Genomic DNA, 19,333 nt, shown 5'->3' with positions numbered 1-19,333 from the left:
TGAGAAATGTACCTGCATACACCGGCTAGAGGCAACATGACTGCCAATAATCATTTTCTTTATGTCACATTCAATTTTTGTCACATTCAATCTTATCATTCACATTCAATGTTTACGGTAATGTTCTTCAAAGAAACGGTTGCAAAAAAAATCGTTAAAGTTCGTTAACAATATGACGCGTGTAAAAAGCAAAAGTTTGAAGCGAAGTGGACGCGCGAATGAGTCGACTTCACGTCCACCGCGTCGCACTAAACGCCTCATTCGCGCAGCAAGACCTCCAGACGCGTGTAAACGCGACTTACCCCGGAATTCCACCAACTGCGGAACGGCTGCGGATCGGCTCCGCTGCGTGTCGACTCCGTGCTCCGTCGTCCTTCAATTATGCCACCTACGTCACTACAAATAGAACGCCGCCATATTTGCGACCGACTCGCCCGGTTGGCCGCCCAAACTGCCCATTTGAATGAGAGAGAGAGACAGAGATACCTGGAGAAAATTTCTATTTTAGGCTCCGATCCTTATTTTTTAGCCCCAGTTTTCTTTAGTCCATTATTATCTGCCCCATGCTTGCCCCAATTGGCCTTTCATGATATAGAAAGAAATACTCAAGTCATAGAGCATGGCGCGCGTTCATGAGAGTCGAGGCGATGTCATGAATGAATCTATGAATCTGCAGCTGTTCGGCTGGCATGAATGAATCTATCTAATCCGTCCATCAGCACAGCCAGAGACATCAGCCGAATATCATAAAAGACTGCCATATCTGTCCGAAAGAACAGATGTTAAATTACAGAGAGAAGGTTTACACACAAATATCGAAATGAAAGAATCTTTCGAGTCGAATCTTTTTGAATGATTCGGCTGCGATTAAAAGCTATCAAGAGGTAAGCTCAGTGTCAGTGATAATATAACGACTTAAATTGCAGTTTGTTTGTCACATAAAGCTATATGAATAAATAACGATATTAATATAACAGACGAGTCGTATTAGATCACTTTTATGATTTTTTTTGTCTTTTACTATTTTATTTTTTTGCGTGACAGCCCCCAGTAGGCTAACGTTACTCATTCACTTTTCATTACATCGACAAGAAGTCTCTCCATTCAAAAATGTCCCTTTGTCTTCCACGGAAAGTAAATTTAAGGATTTGCACATGAAGGTGAGTAAATGACGGCAGAATTATCATTTTTGGAAGAACTAATCCTTTAATATGCATTTCAAGGCTGAGATTATGCATCGTCTGCAGAGCTAACGTTAACGTTACTTACACAAAATAACATCTAAAGCGCATGTGACGAAGACAATATCTTTATGAACTTCAGAAAAATATTTATTAGATTTATGTAGGTATTAACTAACAGACAGACAGACAGACAGACAGACAGTTATATTCAAAACAACCCCAAATCTTACTAACTTAGGCTACCATGATAAAGTGCATTTAAACAGATCCAACAATAAAATGAAGACAAAACATTATCTGTCGATATCTGTCTATATTTGGCCACTAAGAGTATAATGGAAATATAATTAACCACAAACCAACATGAGACTTCAAGTCTTTTAAATAAATGATTCTCTCTTCTTTTGTTATAGAAAATACCAGTTCAGGATTCTTCTTTCGGCTGTTGTTGCAGCCAACTGCACGACATATTGCACATTGCAGGCATTACTGAGACCGCCGCGGTCGCAAAGATGGCGGCGCAAAGCTACAGTGACGTCATGTGAATCGAATGAATACCCACCAGGTCCGGATTTGTTGCGGTACGGCTGCGTCCATGACTGACAGCTGAAGTCACGAGGACCCACGAGATCTCGCTAATTCACGTATGATCGCGCGATATATAGTTTCTATAATCAAAATGTTATGAGGAATGGTATATTATGACGTTTTCAAGGTGTAGTGTAGGGAAATATGATCCGCCATGATCACGGTGTATTTTATTTAGAAAATTAACCGGATCTTTTATTTTGTTTTTGGTTTGTTCTGTTTTTTTGCTCGACTTCCTGTCCTGCGCACTCTGCCCTGTAGTGCTGCGGAGCTCTCCGGCATCCATCCAGCAAAAACAGAAGCTCTGCGTAAATGCTCCAGAGGGCTGCGGATCGCCGGAGTCGGAACGCAGCCGTTCCGCAGTCAGTGAAAATACACACATTGACTTTAATGGAAACCTATTGACTCCGCCACCGTTCCGGAGCGGATCCGCAGCCGTTCCGCAGTTGGTGGAAATTGGGGGTTACGGTGTGTTCACACAGGGCGTCAGCGTCAACGCTTCCCATTGACTTTGAATGGGTGACGTCAAGTGTTGCCGAAAAGAATTGTGGATCCGTCGGCGGCGCTTCACTGGCGTTGCTCGCGGCAGAAGTTGAGAATTTTTCAACTTCTGCCGCGAGTAACGCCAGTGAAGCGCCGCCAACGGAAGCGTCAGCCAATCAGGATCGCTCTATGCAAATACAGTAGCCTAGGCGCTAGCGACGATGTATAACGACATGTAACGGTGTAGTAGTGGTGTCCCATTTCTTAGGGGAATATTTTCACCTCTACGCCTTGACACTCTGTTTCAAGGGGCAAGGGTTAGGGGGAGGCGAAGGGGTATAAAATAGAATTGGGATTGAGCCTTACAGTAGCCTACTTTAAGAATGACATAAAGAGGTCATTGAAAACTTGTGCATTGTTCAAATTTGGGACATTTCAAGTCCAGCATGTCTTTAGTCTTAAAACTGTCCATGTATGATCTCAGACAAACTCTCTTCAACAGTCCTGTACAGAAGAAGAGGATGATATCTGAGATATTGTGAGAGATGACACATCTGAGCTCTGACTGAACAAACACATGAAGACAGGAGGAGTGGAGCTTTAGAGGTTCAGTGGATCAGTGTGTCTCTCTACTGGAGATATTCAGTATTACAGCAACATCATATCACACTTCATAAGACATGTCTGCTTTACAGTTTACTTCACTGCAACTTTTACTCTTAGAAGGAATGTGGAAAAATTACACAAATTATGTGTAACACTCTAATTTGCACATTAACGAAAACAGTGTATATATAAAAAAAAAATCTATTTTACACATCCATGTGTAGTTTAAAGTTTACACAACTTGGGTATTTACTTTAAAGCATTTAACACAATATGAGTAGACTGATGTGCTTACACACTTTAACATGTTATTTTTTGTAACTTGACCGTTATTTAAATTAGCTAGTCGAACTGAACCAACCAATAAGTTGTAGCTGTATATTCCATATATTCAAGTGATCTCTAATGCCAAAGTCATATAGCCTACTAAACACTAAGTTGTAGCTGCACAGTAAAGAGTGAGATAGTGAAAAACTCTAAAAACGTACATGTGGTGGGAGATATCCCATACGATAAGAAAAAAATAAAAATTCTACAATATATTTTGAAATATATTTCAAAAAATACAAAGCCAAAAAATATATTTGCTAAAATACATTTCAAAATATATGTACATAAATACATTTTGTATATTTTAGAAAATATATTTTAAAAACATTTAACAAAATATACCACAAAATATATTTTGCCCTCCATATATTTCAGTCTAAGAAAATAGTCACATGTAACATTTTAAGAACATTTTTATTTGATGTCTGAAACATGTACATATAACACAATCAAGCAGGGAGCATATTCTAAATCAAATATATATATATATAATGTTTTTTCCTTTCAAGCAGTCTCAGTTCCCCCAGCTTAGAATTCACTGCAATCCCCAAAGCTCCTCTGGACACATTGGGGAACCTCTTCACTGCCACTGTAGAAGACAAAAATATATTTTATTTATATATATTGTACATTTTTATTTTAAAGGGGTGGTTCACCACATATCCAGATTTAAACATAACACACATCAGTAAGCACAAATAGAAGCTGAAACATGCTTGCTTGACGAATGAGGACCAATTACACATAATGTTTTAGCTTTTAGAAAAACATGAAGTTTGTTCTTCCACATTAAGTGCTTCTTTTTATGTTTGCTGATCAAAGTTTGTGTGTAGATAAAAGCCTAAATTAAATCTGCTCATCATATAAAGTGATTGAGTCTCTTCTGAAAATCGGGACTAAACCGCTTGACGAATATGAATAGGTTTTACGATCTGTTTATGAACTTTCTGAAGCATCAGTGTCTGCGTCAGTCTGAGTTTGATTGAAATCACATCACCTTAATCACAGCAGAGCATGATCACGTCATTGAGAGCGGTGTCGTCTCCACTTCCCTGTGGCTCTTCTACCAGGGTCTGTATGCCGCAGATTCCTTTTCCTTCACACGTTGGACTCCAGTCACCCCAGTTGCCCCATTCTGTGCCGTCACCCTCCACCTCCTGACCTCCACTGCATTTGAACCTGAAAAAAAAAATTATGTGACAATATTATGATAAAATATATTGTGCTGTTGTGTCAGTCGCATGATCACCTGCAGCAATCACAATCTTGAACAGCAGCACCACTGCAAGTGTGACATTACCTAAACTATTGATGGGGGAAAACTGAGTCCTTAAATGGCAAAATAAAACCAGGATGGGTAAGATATGGTGTAAGAGGTTTACACTGGGTAAGAGAGGTTATAACTTATAGCAGCACACACTCACTTGATGTTGTTTGCGGCCGTATCATCTCCGTCTCCTTGGGAAGATTCAACTCTCAGCTGGAAAGATGTCAAGTATCCAGAAGGACACCATTTGATAAATACCCAAGTACCCCACCTGAAGAAAACAGTTGCCTGATTAAATCATTGTTATTCAAGAAAATCCTCAATTTACTTAAATAGCTTAAATGCAATAATTGTTAATAATCGGAGTCCATTACTTTGCTACGTTGGACTCATTTACGGTGTAGTCATGTGAGCTTGAACCTTTGGACCGATCGAAACAGTAAAGACGAATCCCATTGAGCGCTGTATCATCACCCAACTGAGTTGTTTCCACCTTAAAACAACATTGAGACAATCTTCCACTTGAAAGAAACTAACCCAAAACTTAGTAACATTTATCTTCATGCTCTTTAATATTATACTGGCACTTAAATCTTAAGCAGGTGCAGTTCCCTGGCATTAAATGAACAGCAACTCTATAGTTTTGAATCTTTGAAGCGCTCATCCACCACCATATTAGCCACAGAGTCAATGCCCAACTTACCTTCAGACTAAACCCTATGGCGTACATTCCACTCGGACATATGCTCTTAGGCCCCCACGATCCCCAACCCATTCCATTCGTCACCTTCAGCTCAGATCTGTAAGACCGGTCGGTGCTCACATGCCCAATAATGGCTAGCAGGGAAAACATCATGGAAAAGAAGTGATGCATTGCTACAGCACTGGCCTGAACACTGATAGTTAGATTAATTTGTAGAGAATAATTAAACAGAGACAGTATAGTACCATAACACTCTCAAGTTTAGTTAGGAAGAAGCCTCATATTTATACACAAGAATCATTAACCACGATGTCCATTCCATCCAATCATAATACTCAAAGATCAACCCCTACCATATTTGGCATATTAAGAAATAATGTTTTATTAACAAAGTTCGGGAGGAGCACGTTCAGATAATTAACCCTAATTAAACACCTGTGGAGCACAATCAGTTAATCAACCCAATCAATGAGTTAAGAGGTGTCTATATATACAGCAGATAATCACACTTTGAGTCAAAGGAGTCGTCAACTCCGAGCTTGTTGTATTTCACTCGGGGTTTATTTTCCTCAGCTCTGGGTATTGGTAGTGATGGCCAAATGAAGCGTTTCGAAGCATTGTTGCTTTCTGATACAATTGTGTCGAAAATGGTTCATTACTCGAAGCTTCATTCAGATAGAAATTGCAGCACCATCTCCTGGTGAAGTAAATGTAATGCAACAAAGCTGACAACCATAAAATGCAAGTAACGCCCCGTTTATTACGTGTTCACCGAGGCGATCAAAGCTGACACAGTGTTAGTGCTGTGAAACTCATGTAGGTGAATTTTACAGATACTGATGAATTTCACGTGTTCACCTTGATAATAAAACATTAAGCATGATTTGTGTGTGTGTAATTATTTCTTTAGACAAGGACAGAAGATCAGACCAGCTTAAAAAAAGTTGGAAACCATCACAGAAATTCTAATGGGTTTATATTAAAATGGGAACCATTGGCTTTTACCATTTAAACCACTACATAATTTATTTATTTTTTTAACTGTGTGTTTGGTACATATTGCATTAGGATTTAATGCCCCCACCAATACAGCCCAACACATATCAGTGGACCCACAGAGACCACTATAATTCCCATTACAACCAATAAAATTCCCATGAAAACCATTAAATCCAATAGAATTTCTGTAATGGTTTCTATGTTGTTGTTTTTTTACCTTAACTTTTATAAGAAATACAGCCGCCAGGTTTCAAACCTGTCAACACTGGATTGGGCTGTCAAAGCGTCAGGTGGTTCACTACAGGACTGAACCAGTGTGTTTGCTTCAGAAGTCATTTTCACGTGACTAGTGACGTAATGATACAAGCTCCGAAGCAGTGGTTCATTGCAAGGACCGGTCGAGTTCGAAGCAAGCTTCGGAGCGTCGGTGTCAGACGTAGCATCACTAGGTATTGGTGGTTTAATGACATATCATTATCCAAAGAGGCAATCAACTCATCAGAAACCTGTTGTTTTCCACCAAATTTAGGTTCTAATCTTCACCTTTTCATATACCTGAACTCCAGTAAACTCAACCAAGATGGCTGATATGATTCTTTTTAAGGTTCTAATAGTGCAGAAGATTAATGGCACATTTCAAGAGAATCGTTCAAATTGGAATAAAAGCATGAAATTTGGCAAAGATACTCTCTAAGGGTCAATTTTTTTGGAAAAAGGCATTGGCCATCCAAAAATTCAACATGGTGGCCATTTTTTCAAGATGGCCGCTATTTCTGTCAAATGCTCATTATAGCTGTGTCCCAATGTGAAGACTGCATCCTTAGAAGGCTGCGGACTTCAAACGATGCAGCCTATGCATCCTCCGAACGATGCACCATGTAGCCTTCGTAGGATTTCCTAATTGTGCAGCCAGGTGTTCCCGATTACCGCTCCAGGTGCCAAGCAACGGTGCGAGAGTATCCTGCCATCCTGACAATTCATTTGATATAATTGAGTAAACAGCTATGGAGCCCGAATTGGCTATTGTCATTTTTATGTTTTATATTTTACTGGAGGACATGGTATTAAGGATGTTTGAGGTCATGTAGCCTACTTTCGGCTTAGAATCTTCGGATAGCCGAAGATTAAAATGTTCATTTATATCTTACCTTGATGCGATTTTGTAGGCTAGTGTATTATTTTTTATTATGTACATAAATTGACCTTGGTAAATATATTTACACAGGTTTTCAACCCTATTTGAATATAAAACTCAGCTGAATATAAAAAGTCCAGTGCGCATGTTACTCCCGCTCGTCATCGGCAGCTGTCAGTCACTGTTGCTAGGCAACAAGAGCAATCCTCCGTAGGCTAGACCGGTCCGAGCGCTTCAGATGCGCCCTTTGAAATTGGACGGAGCTGTATAGCAACAATTTGTTAATATTGTGACAATAGGTCTACATTTTGTTACTTTAATTTTCTAAATAACCAGTGGTGGTATGTAAGGAACTACATCGTTAATTCTCGAAGTGATTTTCCCACACAGGACAGCAACACTAAAATTAGGTTATTTTACAATATGATGCAGTTTTACAATAAACTACACAAAAGTATATAGTTTAAATGTATCAACCTTGAAAATATTCGGAAGTAAAATGCAACATATGCAGTAGGCATAAAATAAAAGCAGAACCATCATAAAAACCCTGACGAGGTTATTTTCCTGCAGAATTCCTTTACTTTTACTCTTGATACGTTAAGTACATTAGAGTACATAGAGTATGCAAGATAATTTTGCTTAGCTAAGGTTTGAAATATATGACTAGTAGTTTTTCCCCCAATGCGGTATTAGAGGTTATTACAGTGTGTGCAGAATTATTAGGCACGTTGATTTTCTGATCATATTTTATTTCCAGGAACATTTTGCCAATTCCAAACCATATTAATCTTAATAATTACTATTAATTTTGTATTTAATCATTTATAAGTGATATATAATTGTTCATGAAGGCTGGAAATGAAAAATGTCTTTTTATTTTCAGGTGTGCAGAATTGTTAGGCAAGTTTTCTTTTACAGATAAAATAAGCCAAAAAAGAGATTTAACAAAGACTGAAAAGTCAAAAATGATTAAATCCCCATGAGAAGAATGCAATACTAATGCAATACTAGAGATTGCAGTTAAGGCATGACCACTGGACAGTGAAATGCTCATTGGGTCAGACAAAAACAGGTGGAGAAGAAAAAACACATGTTAACTGCAAAAGAATGAAGAATTAAGGTGAAGAATTAAGTGTGAAACCATCAGGAACCCTTTAGTCTTCAGCGCCACCATTTTCCAGAACTGCAGCCTACCTGGAGTCTCCAGAAGAGCAAGGTGTCAGGGTCTCAGAGACTTGGGGTAGGCAAAGAATCCTAAAAAACGACCCTCTCTTAATAAGAATCACAAACTGAAGAGTAGTAAAATACATGAAGACTGTTTTTTTATAGGCTTTATACAGACAGATTGAGAGTGACTCTTGAAGGACCAGAACCACATCCTCTTCTACCACTGTTTGAAGAATTCATCTTCTAGAATATGTTTTAATACGTTTTGTGAGTTTATTTTTAGTCCATCTCTGCAAAACGGACTTCAGGGTAGGAGATGGACTAAAAATAAACTCACAAAACGTATTAAAACGTATTCTGGAAGATGAATTCTTCAAACAGTGGTAGAAGAGGATGTGGTTCTGGTAATTAATAATAATTTATATTTAATTTAAAAAAATAATAAAATAATATAAAATATTTACTAATATAGGTATTTTATATAAATAAGCACAGCTGCATCCACCTCCGACTTCTGGTTATTAGCGGCTACTTCCTGCTGCCAGCTGTCGATTTTTTGCTGAACCCGCTCTCCGAGGGGCACAACCGAAGGGAATTATCTCCGTTTTTCAAAATAACCATGTACATGTAAACGGGGCCTAAATTTAAATAAAGTAGATGCTATTTTTATCAAAACCGGGCATGCTTTGACGGCTAATTGCCCCGTTTACACATACATGGTTATTTTGAAAAACGGAGACATTTCCCTTCGTTAGAGATAAGGGAACGAGTACTGCATTGCAAACGCTGTGGGAAAACTCCTTTTCTCGAGAATATTGAAGCCTTTATTTTAAAACGCATTGCAGCTGCACAGCAAGAGCATAATAGCCCGCGAAACGGGCTGATTGACTGTGCAGCGGCAACTGCACAAACCTATGGTGAGTGCCCGGGCGCGCGTGGTCCAATAGGAGCGCTTGATGCCCTGCCAACTTGAGCGACATGTCAGAAGAGTATAAATAGGGAGAAAACTCACCATAAACCACCAGATATATACTGCTTGCCGACAGGATTCTATTCACCAGACCACATCACTATCATCATGTATTAATGAACTAAAGGCCTGGCTCAACTCCAATTTTCTCAGTCTGAATCTGACTAAAACAGAAATATTAATCACTGGCCCTCCATCTCTAACAAAAAATTTAAGCAACATTCCCAGACTTGACCTCGAAGCTACAGCAATAATTCCATCTGCCACTGTCAAAAACTTGGGTATTATTCTTGACCCTGCACTGACGTTCAACGCTTACATTAGTCAACTTTGTAAAGCGTCCTTTTTTTCAGGAAGGAGAGGACCAATGGTACTTCGCACGTATTTGGGTCGAGGTTCCGAGCTAAACCGTTCGATGACCTGATCCGTTTGATGTCCTGAGGAATCATAGAGACTGGAGGGAACGCACAGAGGGTGAGGCTGGGCCATTCGTGGGCCAGCGCATCCCTGCTCTTTGAGAAAAAGATTGGGCAGTGACAGTTGTCTCTGAGGCAAAGAGGTCTACCTCTGCTCTGTCGTAGACCTCCCATTAGGGGTGACCCCGAATAGTCGAAGATTCGATGCTTCGATAGGAGGAGCCTGATTCGACTACCGATCTCACGGTCGAATCTTCGCAGAGGTGTTATGAAAGGAGGATCATGCCACTTTGGCTATATGAGGGCGCTCAATGTCTGATTTCACATAGAACTAGCTTTTATGTCAATACGTTAATATTCAGCCTATTATGATAATGCTGTATATACAAATGTGCAAAGAAAGAAATAAGTATTTAAAAAATATTTTTTTAAGGTGCGTGAATAAATCCAAACACCCCGTGACAGATTTAAGTTTCACTTTCAATCCGTGACCGACAGAGGAGCGTCTTCGCGGCAAGGATTTAAATCTTTAAAGTCCCTGTAAAGGCAATTCTAAAAAAAAGTTCTAAACACATTATAAATGTTAGAAATGTATTGCTAAATCATATTACAAAGACTGTGCACTGTGAAGTACTGAATTGTGGAGTTAGACCGTTAAACAGTTTTTCACCGTTGCTGTGTTCCGGATTTTTTGGGCGGGGCTAAAACGGGGGCTCGATGACGCACTGAGGCCCCCTGAGCTATTGGACACGCCCCTACTTGATGACGCACTGGAGCCCATTCACATCAGTTTGCAACTCAATCGCGAGTTACTGTCAGTACTATTATTTACTACATCCTACAGTTTGCTAGCTAACTATGCCTTCGTCACGGAAAATGCGTATTACCTGGATGCGATCACGTACAAAACAGATCGGTGTCCTTATTTAAATTTCCGAAAAACTATCATATCAACAAGAGGTGGATTCATTTTGTGAAGAGCCACCTTGATGGAGAGCTGAGGATCACCGCCAAAACCCGCCTCTGTAGTGATCATTTTACATGGGATAGTTTTATAAACTTTCGTCCGAGACAACTGGGATTCATTCACTGATAATCCGCTGTTACTGGTGAATGTGGCCGAACCGACTATCTCCCGCCTCGGCCTTCATCCTCCCGTCGTGCCGACAACTGGTGCCATCGTCGGCAGTGCGTGCCCACCAATGAGTGTAAGTTGCCTTGTGTGCTTATGTTATAATTATAGTAGGTAGTCCAGGCTCGAACATGTATGGCTTTGTAAAACAAATTAAGCTGCTAGGAGCATCCTTTCCGGCTGTAGCGGTGACAGTTTAGTGTTGTTGTGAGTCGACGGCAGCGAGCTTTCCCGCGAGTGGGCGTGGTTTCAGCGCAGCCAGCGGACACGCCCCCAGCGTTTGAGAGCAGAGACTACTGCTCATTTTTTCAAGATTTTGATCGCTTATTTTATGTACTTGCCGGCTTTTTTTATCATTAAAATTTGTCTGGGTGGCTAATAACACATTTTTCTGTGGTGTGACAAACTCAGAACACATACTTAATTTTGACTTTACAGGGACTTTAACAATGTCTGGGATAAGAAAATCTAAAATGTGGATGTACACCATCAGAAAGAATATTCTCCAAGGCTGGATTTAGCATCAGGAAAACCATGATCGCATTTCTCCCGGCCATCGTTAACACGTTTCACGCATAGACTGGGTTTCACCTTAGAATGTATTTTATCCGCGCGCACAATTTGAAAAGACTCCAACGGACACAGAGTGAAAGACTGGATTTGTTCTCTCGATCAGGTAGGGTACAAGTGATTTCAAAACTTGTCAGCCGGTTCTAATTTGATTTTTGGATGCTGTGAGTGTGAACATTTTTAGCTAAAAAGACTGCCTCTCCAGTTTAGCATTTATTGTTGTTTCTGCAGTTAAAAAGACAAAGTTGAAAATTCTGGCTACTATCGTTATTTTAATAATTTCTTTATTTTTATTTTATTTATTAATCTGTCAGGGTTATCTAATCTAACTATTTGTGGCTTGTGTTTTGAATATGTTCCCCTCCACTTTAGGCATTTTGCACACATTTGCTCCTCATCTTGTGACTTGATTCTGATTTATTTCGTTTTGTATTTTTATTTATTAGAAAGGTATATTCTGTTCTAATTAAATTTAGTAAATTAATTGTTAATTTTTTCTGTGCATCGATGTTGTGCTGTAGGCTGGCCTGCTCGCACAGGTAATTTATCCGATTTAATTTGATTTGCATGTGAAATGCAAATCCTGCCTGCAGTGTGGCCTTTCTGGAGTTATTTATTTATGTTATTTCTTAGTTTTATTGATCCAAAATGTTTTTATACATTTTCTTCTATATCTTTGTGTGATTTACTGTACATCGCAAAAGTCCCGCCCCCATACACAAGATTCGACTATTAGTCGACCATTGGCCAGACATGACGATTCTGATTCGACTATGAAAATCCATAGTCGGGGACAGCCCTACCTCCCATAACAGGAGAACCGTCTGGGGATGGAGAGACCATTTCTCTGGGGAAACGTTGCCCCGAGAAAGCATGTCTGCTCCCACGTTCATCGTGCCTGGCACGTGAGCTGCCTTGAGTGAGCGCAAGTTGGTTTGAGCCCATAGCAGTAGCTGTGAGGCTATGGCTAACAGGTTTGGGGACCTGAGGCCGCCCTGGTGATTTATGTAAGACGCCACTGACATGTTTTCCGTGCGGACCAAGACGTGGTGTCCCACCAGGTATGGAAGGAAGGTTTTTAGGGCTAGAAAAACCTCGATATGTTGATATGAATGCTGATATGAAGGCGTTGCTCCGAGCTCGACCAGAGGCCGGATACGGGCCTGCCCTAGCACAGGGCTCCCCAACCTGAGTTGGAAGCATCTGTTGAGATAACCCTCCTTTCTGAGATCAGACCCTGCTGGTACCACTATCTTTCCAGGGCTCCAGGGCTTTGGTACAGCGCTGATCTACCCTGATATTTAAAAGGCCCGAGCGCCACTGTGTCTGCATTATATTTTGAAAAAGAAGTAGATTATCTTAATATCAAAACCTTAAATTTTCTCTGGACTCAATGATAAATACATGTCTGACCGTGTCGGACATAAATAAGTTACACGTCCGACATATAGGCCATCTATCACTTCGCACAGCGGTGTAATTTACTTCCGGGTAAAGATAGGATCAGTCAAATGAAATAAATCCGTGTATCATTCGTTCAATCGTTTTTTGATTTAATATTGAAAGTAGAAAAATGAGAAAACAGTTCCTTTTTCGATTTTTCATTTTTCCAAAAAAACGAAAAACAAGAATTCAGCTTGATTTTTCGTTTTTCGTTCTGAGGTAGCAAAATTAATAAACAGCTGGAAAATTCGATTTCTACACGTGGGCGGGAATGAAACGCCCCTTTCCTCTGATTTGTCAGCCGAAGATCAAACTGTCCCGTCCCGATTAACTCTACAATATTCACAATAATCAATGATGATGACAAATGACAAATATAGAAATGTGAGTTTATGTGTGAGTCCTGATAATACAGTTTTTTTGGATTGCTTACACACTAAAATTAAAAGTAGTACACAGCAAAAACTTACACTCAAGAAGCAAAACATCAGCCCATATTTGCATAACTATAAGCACATTGTTAACCTCACACTTGTTGCAGAACTCTACACACAGCGATTTACAAAACATTAAACACACTTAACATACATTACACACAAAAATCTATCATGAAGTCACTTCCTTGCAATACCAAAGCACTGACTGTCAAATTACCGCACCGTCCAACCAATGGGTTCAACACCGTCGTCAGGTGGGCAAACACTTGTTTGCTTAATTGTAGACACACCAATCAGGTGTATAAGCACTATAAAAAGCAGCAGGTGAGTTCATCGGTCTTCAAGCACAATGGAAAGAGTCAGAGAAAGAGTAAGACGACGAGGAGGAGGAGGAGGAAGGGGAGGAAGAGGAATCAACAGAGGAGGAATCAACAGAGGAAGAGGAAGAGATGGAGGCCATGCTGGAGGTAGAGGAAAAGGAAGAGGAAGAGGAAGAGGAAGACAAGAAGGTGGTCAAAGAGGACCGAATCTGACAAATGAGATCCGCGCAACACTGGTTGACCACGTTGTCAATTACGGCCTGAGGCTGAGGGAGGCTGGACTGCGAGTACAGCCAAATCTAAGCCGATACACAGTGGCAAGTGTGATAAGAACATTTCGACTGGAAAATAGGTATTGTAAAAATATCATCATATCAAAAACATCTGCACGGTTTCAGTAACTGCTTACAGTACTGTATTCTATGCATTATCAGCACTTCTGTTACCTTTTCCTGTGAAATTACTGTACTATTGTATACTGTTGTTTTTCTACATAGGATTGAGGGTCAGGAACGACAAGGGGGAAGGCCTCCTATGTTCACAGAACAGCAAGAGAGGGAGATAGTAAACATGGTTTTGGCCAACAATGCTATAACAATCAATCAGCTCCAAGCTAACATTGTCAATAACCACACCAGTTTCAACGATATCCATCAGGCCTAACATCAACACTGGCACGCTTCCTAAAAAAAAACATATTCAAATGAAGCAAATTTATCGAGTGCCTTTCGAGCGCAATTCTGAAAGGGTGAAACGACTGCAGCATGATTATGCAGAGGCATGTGTTCACTTTAGCAGTGTGATCTTGCATACTGTCTCATAATCTTTTACTGTACTGTAATATGTATACTAGATCTAGACTGAACTACACAATTTTGCCTGACACTGTTCTTCAGAGAGTTTTATGAATGGATGGAGAGGAGATCCAGCATGAGTTCATTAACGTAGAGGAGGCTGGGTTCCACCTGACGAGAAGACGAAGGAGGGGAAGAAACATCACTGGCCACAGGGCTATAGTCAATGTCCCAGGGTAATATAACACTCTGTGCAGCCATTACACAGAATGGGGTCCTCCACCGCCATGCCCATATGGGCCCTTACAACACAGCACTCATACTTACAGTCTTGGACCAAGTGCACAACATAACAGCAGCAAATCAAATCCATCATATGCAATACATTGTTGTCTGGGACAATGTGTCTTTCCACTGCTCTGCTCTGGTTCAGAACTGGTTTCAGCAACATCCACATTTCACCGTCCTGTATCTTCCACCATACTCTCCATTCCTCAACCCTATAGAAGTGTTTTTCTAGGCATGGCGGTGGAAGGTGTATGATCTCCGTCTCCAGGCTGAGGTACCCCTCATCCAAGCCACGGAGGAGGCCTGTGACCAGAACAAATTTTGTTTCAGTCGGACTGAATTCATTCCGATTGATGAATCTGAATGTATTTTAGTTTACATGAACGTGCGTGTTTATAAGTCGAAAGATTCAAATCGGAATATGAACCATTGTGCCGTGCTGTTTGTATTTATCACGCAGTAAAAATGCCCAAAACCAGTCGTCTGTATGATAATCTGAAACAAGGACTGGTGAGCCGTTGTCCTGCTTCACTTCACAGATGCTGAGTGAAAGGAGAATTATAGAATGACAGGACACTCATTTATGTGACACTTTGTTCATCAGGAGAACAGCTCGTTCGGCGTGTCATATACGTCGTCCTTTCAGTTTCGGTTTTCAGTCGATCCCGTTTTTTCACGTTCTCTCGATAAACCACCCCTTTCAATTCGATCGAAATTATTTGTAATAGAGCTGACACTTTTAGTTTTTAAAGGGTTATGTTAAAGCCCTACTTGTTATTAATGGTTTTATGAAATATCTCTAGTGAATGCATTATCATATCAACGTATTATATTTACCGCCATGCGAGCCACAAATTAAAGCTTGGCGAGCCGCGCAATGAGTAACACTGATCTACATGAACCACTGATCACTGCCACGCCTGCAATGATATCAGGAGGGGGGAAGTTCATTTCACTGTGAGATTCTGTGAAGTCAAATCTGTTAACAGGAAGTATTGAGGTGAAGTGTTTGTGGTTTCACTGACTGTGTGTATAATTATAAAACTGATCAGTCTATAGCAGAAGCCAGATGAGGAGTTTAACCTTCACACTATAAAAGCTGATCTTGAGCTTTCTGATCTCTCAGATCTGCACTGGATCTCTCCTCTCTTCTGCTCATCACAAGGTGATTAAAACACTTTATCTTTAATTGTTTTGTAAAGAGATTTTTCGGTTACTCTATATTTTAAGGTGTCAGTGTTACAGTGTTATTATATATTTATTGTTTTATTTACCTTTATTTTACCAGGAAGTAATATAGTAATATTTTACAAGAGAGAGATAGCAGCCTTACAGGAAGACAACATTATTATTAATAATAATACTATATTAGAACAGAGTATCCGCTCAACAAAAACCATCACAAGCCTTCATTACCACTGTCTTTATGATGCCTTTAAATTCACCAAGAGACACCAATCTGTAGCTTTAGATCTTTTTAAGTGCTGTGTAATATTAAGCAACTACATCTATACCTACTATAGGGTTAGGGTTTGGTTGAGGGTTAGTTGCATGTAATTATGCACAACTTACTGTTATTACTATTGTAGGTATATATCATATATGTAACAAGGACACTGTAAAATAAAGTCTTACTGATTTTTCCATAGACAGATATCCAGACATTAATGTCTCTATTATAGTGAAACTGAAATGTAAACCTGTGTTGCTCAACAATCATTAACTGATGTCAAACTTCACTATGAACTGAACTACTGTATTCTCTTGAACAGATATTACCAAAGTCAGAATATATGAGAAATGGGAGAACATGAATGGAGCTTCACAAACAACAGAATAATGAAACATGTGGACAAGAGAGAGAGAGAAGAATGGGGAACCAAAAGGACAAAATGTTACAATCTAATGAACCAAAACAGAGAAAGACACCGAGTCTAGTCAGACGAAACAGCATTAATGGTAACACACCAAACTGTGAGTATTTATGATGTTTAATATCAAACTGTCATATCTCATCATCAACAGTGTTTCATCTTCTCTGGTGTCTGAATGTGTCACATCAATTATAAACTATAACTTTTTTTGGGATTAAAGTGGGATTAGTCAGGTCGGGGAACCCTCACATTTTCTGTAGGTGCAACAGGAAAAATGGCTCACTGTGGGACAACATATTGAGTATTGTGGTATAGCAATACTTTTTGAAACAAAACAAGTGTCACTGTGGCACCAAGTATCACAATACTTATTTACTTGATATTTTAATGGTTTTATTTTGGTCCATCTACATCTACACTGATATGATGACGATACTGTGTTAAAATTGCTGAACACCACGATATGGAACACAACCTTGTTTTTCACAATGTAAATTCAAACATAAAAATAGCTGAAGACACCTATAACAGAAATAAATCACAACCACAATTATGTAAATTTGACATTAGCCTACTTTACCTTTGACTTTTAACTCCACTGCAACATCTACTTGCTCTGGCTAGAACAGCGACTGGCAGGGGCAACAATCCAGCCCTGGCACTATAGACACACCAGCCCCCCCCCCACACCACACCACACACACACACACACACACACACACACACACACACATTTCCACCCACCCTGATTTAATAATTGTCGCAGTTTGAGCAGGAATTGCTATAATCTGATGTGTGTGTTCTTCATTCACAGTTTCTCATGATTCACCGATTCAGTGTGATGTTTTAGAGACAGAAAAGGTGAGACACACACATCATATACAGAGAAACTGAAGCAGAAATCTGATGTTATATTGATCTTTGTGTTATATTTCTGTGTTTCTCCTTTCAGAAAGCATCAGTGTGATTCATCTAACCTGATAAATATTCTCCATCATGTTCAAGTTTAGCGGATTCACTCCTAACAGCAAAATGAAAATATTTGCACAGACGCGGGTATATTTCAGTCTACTTGCACTTCAGTATTTAAATAGGCAAGGCTTAATGAAATCTAATCTTGATGTAATCTCTGTGAGGTCAGAACACAAAACTGTGATCCAGACAAAGCTTCATACTACAATAAAATAAAAAATATTGTACAAGTCATTTTCAAACTGTGAGTATGCTTCAACATGTAATTATACAATATTTTTAATAAGAAAATTATGGTTTTATGTTTCTTTTAAGGTTTTGTTTGTTTGTTTTTTTATGAACACTTTTTTTAACACTTCAACATCCAGCACAAAATTAAAGAGATGAGCTTAGGAGGTTTCAACTATTATAATCTTCTTGGACACCAAATAAACAGGGAATGGAATGTCAAAGCGAATCAAACCTGCGACCTGTGTTGTGGTTTCCATCGTCTGTTTAAGAAAGTTTCAGATTGAGAAAGTTTAAGAAAGTACAGGTTAACTCAGCACATTGTTTGTTGCATATACACAGCGTAGGAAAGTTTGGTTTAAATAGATTCGTGTTTCACGGATTTCAGAGTTCTTGTGACACGTGATATAGACAGAAGCTGTTTTCTCTTTAGTTGTGTGAATATTTGTCTAACAGCAGAAAATTCAGTGTTTTTTCATATTATACATGTTTTGAATTAACGTCTGTAATGAAGCTTTACACAACTGTATGATTTAACACTGATAATAATTTAATAGTAGAACACAATGTAGAATAAGTTTGAGAAAATACACAACTGGAATGAAATATTGTTTTAGAATGACTTCAGAAAGTATTTCACCGTAATGAATCTGTACAACTGAACGAAAGAATAACATTGGTTACACTTCATGTACAAATAAATATGAATATGTGTTTGCTGAAACAGTTTGTATATTTTCTTATTGTATTTTGTGTTTTTCTATGACCAAAGTGGAAAAGTGGAAAAAAAATGTTTTCATCAATGAATCTTTTAATAATCAGAGATCAGTTCTGACTGATAATAGTGCTGGTGCTTCTGAACAAGATCAGACATGTTGAACTCCTCGAGAGCAAAACCACTGCTGATGAAACACTATGTGTCATGGTGTGGGTTTTGTGTCTTGTTCTTGTCTGTCATGTGTTCCCCTGTCTTTGCATGTTTAGCTGTCTCCCGTTATGTAGATTAGTCTTCCCAGGAGTTTCTTATTTACCACGCCCCCTTGTTATCTTGTTTAGCTTGGTTGTCTGTGTATTTAAGCCCTGTGTTTTAGCTCAGTCATTGTGAGTTATTGATGTTGTTAGGTTGCATGTTCTTTGTTCTGTTCTGAAGTCTGAGTCTATGTCAAAGTTCTAGTTTATTTAATAAAAACACTGCTGCACTTGGATCCTGCTTCCTGCTTTGCATCGAAACACTATGTTTTATGATTTTGTTTCAGATGTTCTATTGAATGCCAAAGAACCGAAACATGGGGGGGGGGGGGATGGGACCACAGATCCCAGAGTGAGTTTTCAATATTATATTTAAATATAACAAATACTTGTGTCTGATTTGTCTCAGTCGTTACACAAGTAATGCAGTTTTTGTAATGCCACCTGGTTTTCTG

At 39.3% G+C, this 19,333-nt stretch overlaps 1 protein-coding gene and 1 long non-coding RNA gene across 3 annotated transcripts; one reads left to right on the top strand and one right to left on the bottom strand.

Annotated features, from left to right (window-relative positions):
• Positions 1-3,372: 3,372 nt before the first annotated feature.
• On the bottom strand, positions 3,373-5,517 carry LOC308706333 (vitelline membrane outer layer protein 1-like). 2 transcript variants are annotated; one of them, XM_081391931.1, is made up of 6 exons: positions 5,407-5,517; positions 5,162-5,295; positions 4,833-4,951; positions 4,616-4,729; positions 4,189-4,370; positions 3,584-3,780 (listed from the first exon to the last, which is right to left on the bottom strand). In XM_081391931.1, the coding sequence occupies exons 2-5, from the start codon at positions 5,231-5,233 to the stop codon at positions 4,190-4,192; spliced, it is 486 nt and encodes a 161-aa protein (XP_081248057.1). In that variant the 5' UTR covers positions 5,234-5,295; positions 5,407-5,517; the 3' UTR covers positions 3,584-3,780; position 4,189. The 2 variants fall into 2 exon arrangements, with proteins under 2 accessions (XP_081248056.1, XP_081248057.1); XM_081391930.1 differs by having other exon boundaries at positions 3,373-3,780; positions 5,162-5,517.
• A 10,259-nt stretch (positions 5,518-15,776) lies between these two features.
• Positions 15,777-19,113, top strand: LOC308706339. The gene is made up of 4 exons (XR_014032028.1): positions 15,777-16,000; positions 16,608-16,809; positions 17,524-17,570; positions 17,662-19,113. It is a non-coding gene; the product is annotated as an uncharacterized lncRNA (long non-coding RNA).
• The last annotated feature ends 220 nt before the right edge of the window (positions 19,114-19,333 follow it).

Source organism: Scardinius erythrophthalmus (assembly GCF_964197995.2).
Source record: "Scardinius erythrophthalmus genome assembly, chromosome: 17".
In the NCBI taxonomy this organism is placed as follows: domain Eukaryota; kingdom Metazoa; phylum Chordata; class Actinopteri; order Cypriniformes; family Leuciscidae; genus Scardinius; species Scardinius erythrophthalmus.
This window is presented reverse-complemented; position numbering and strand designations above follow the sequence as displayed.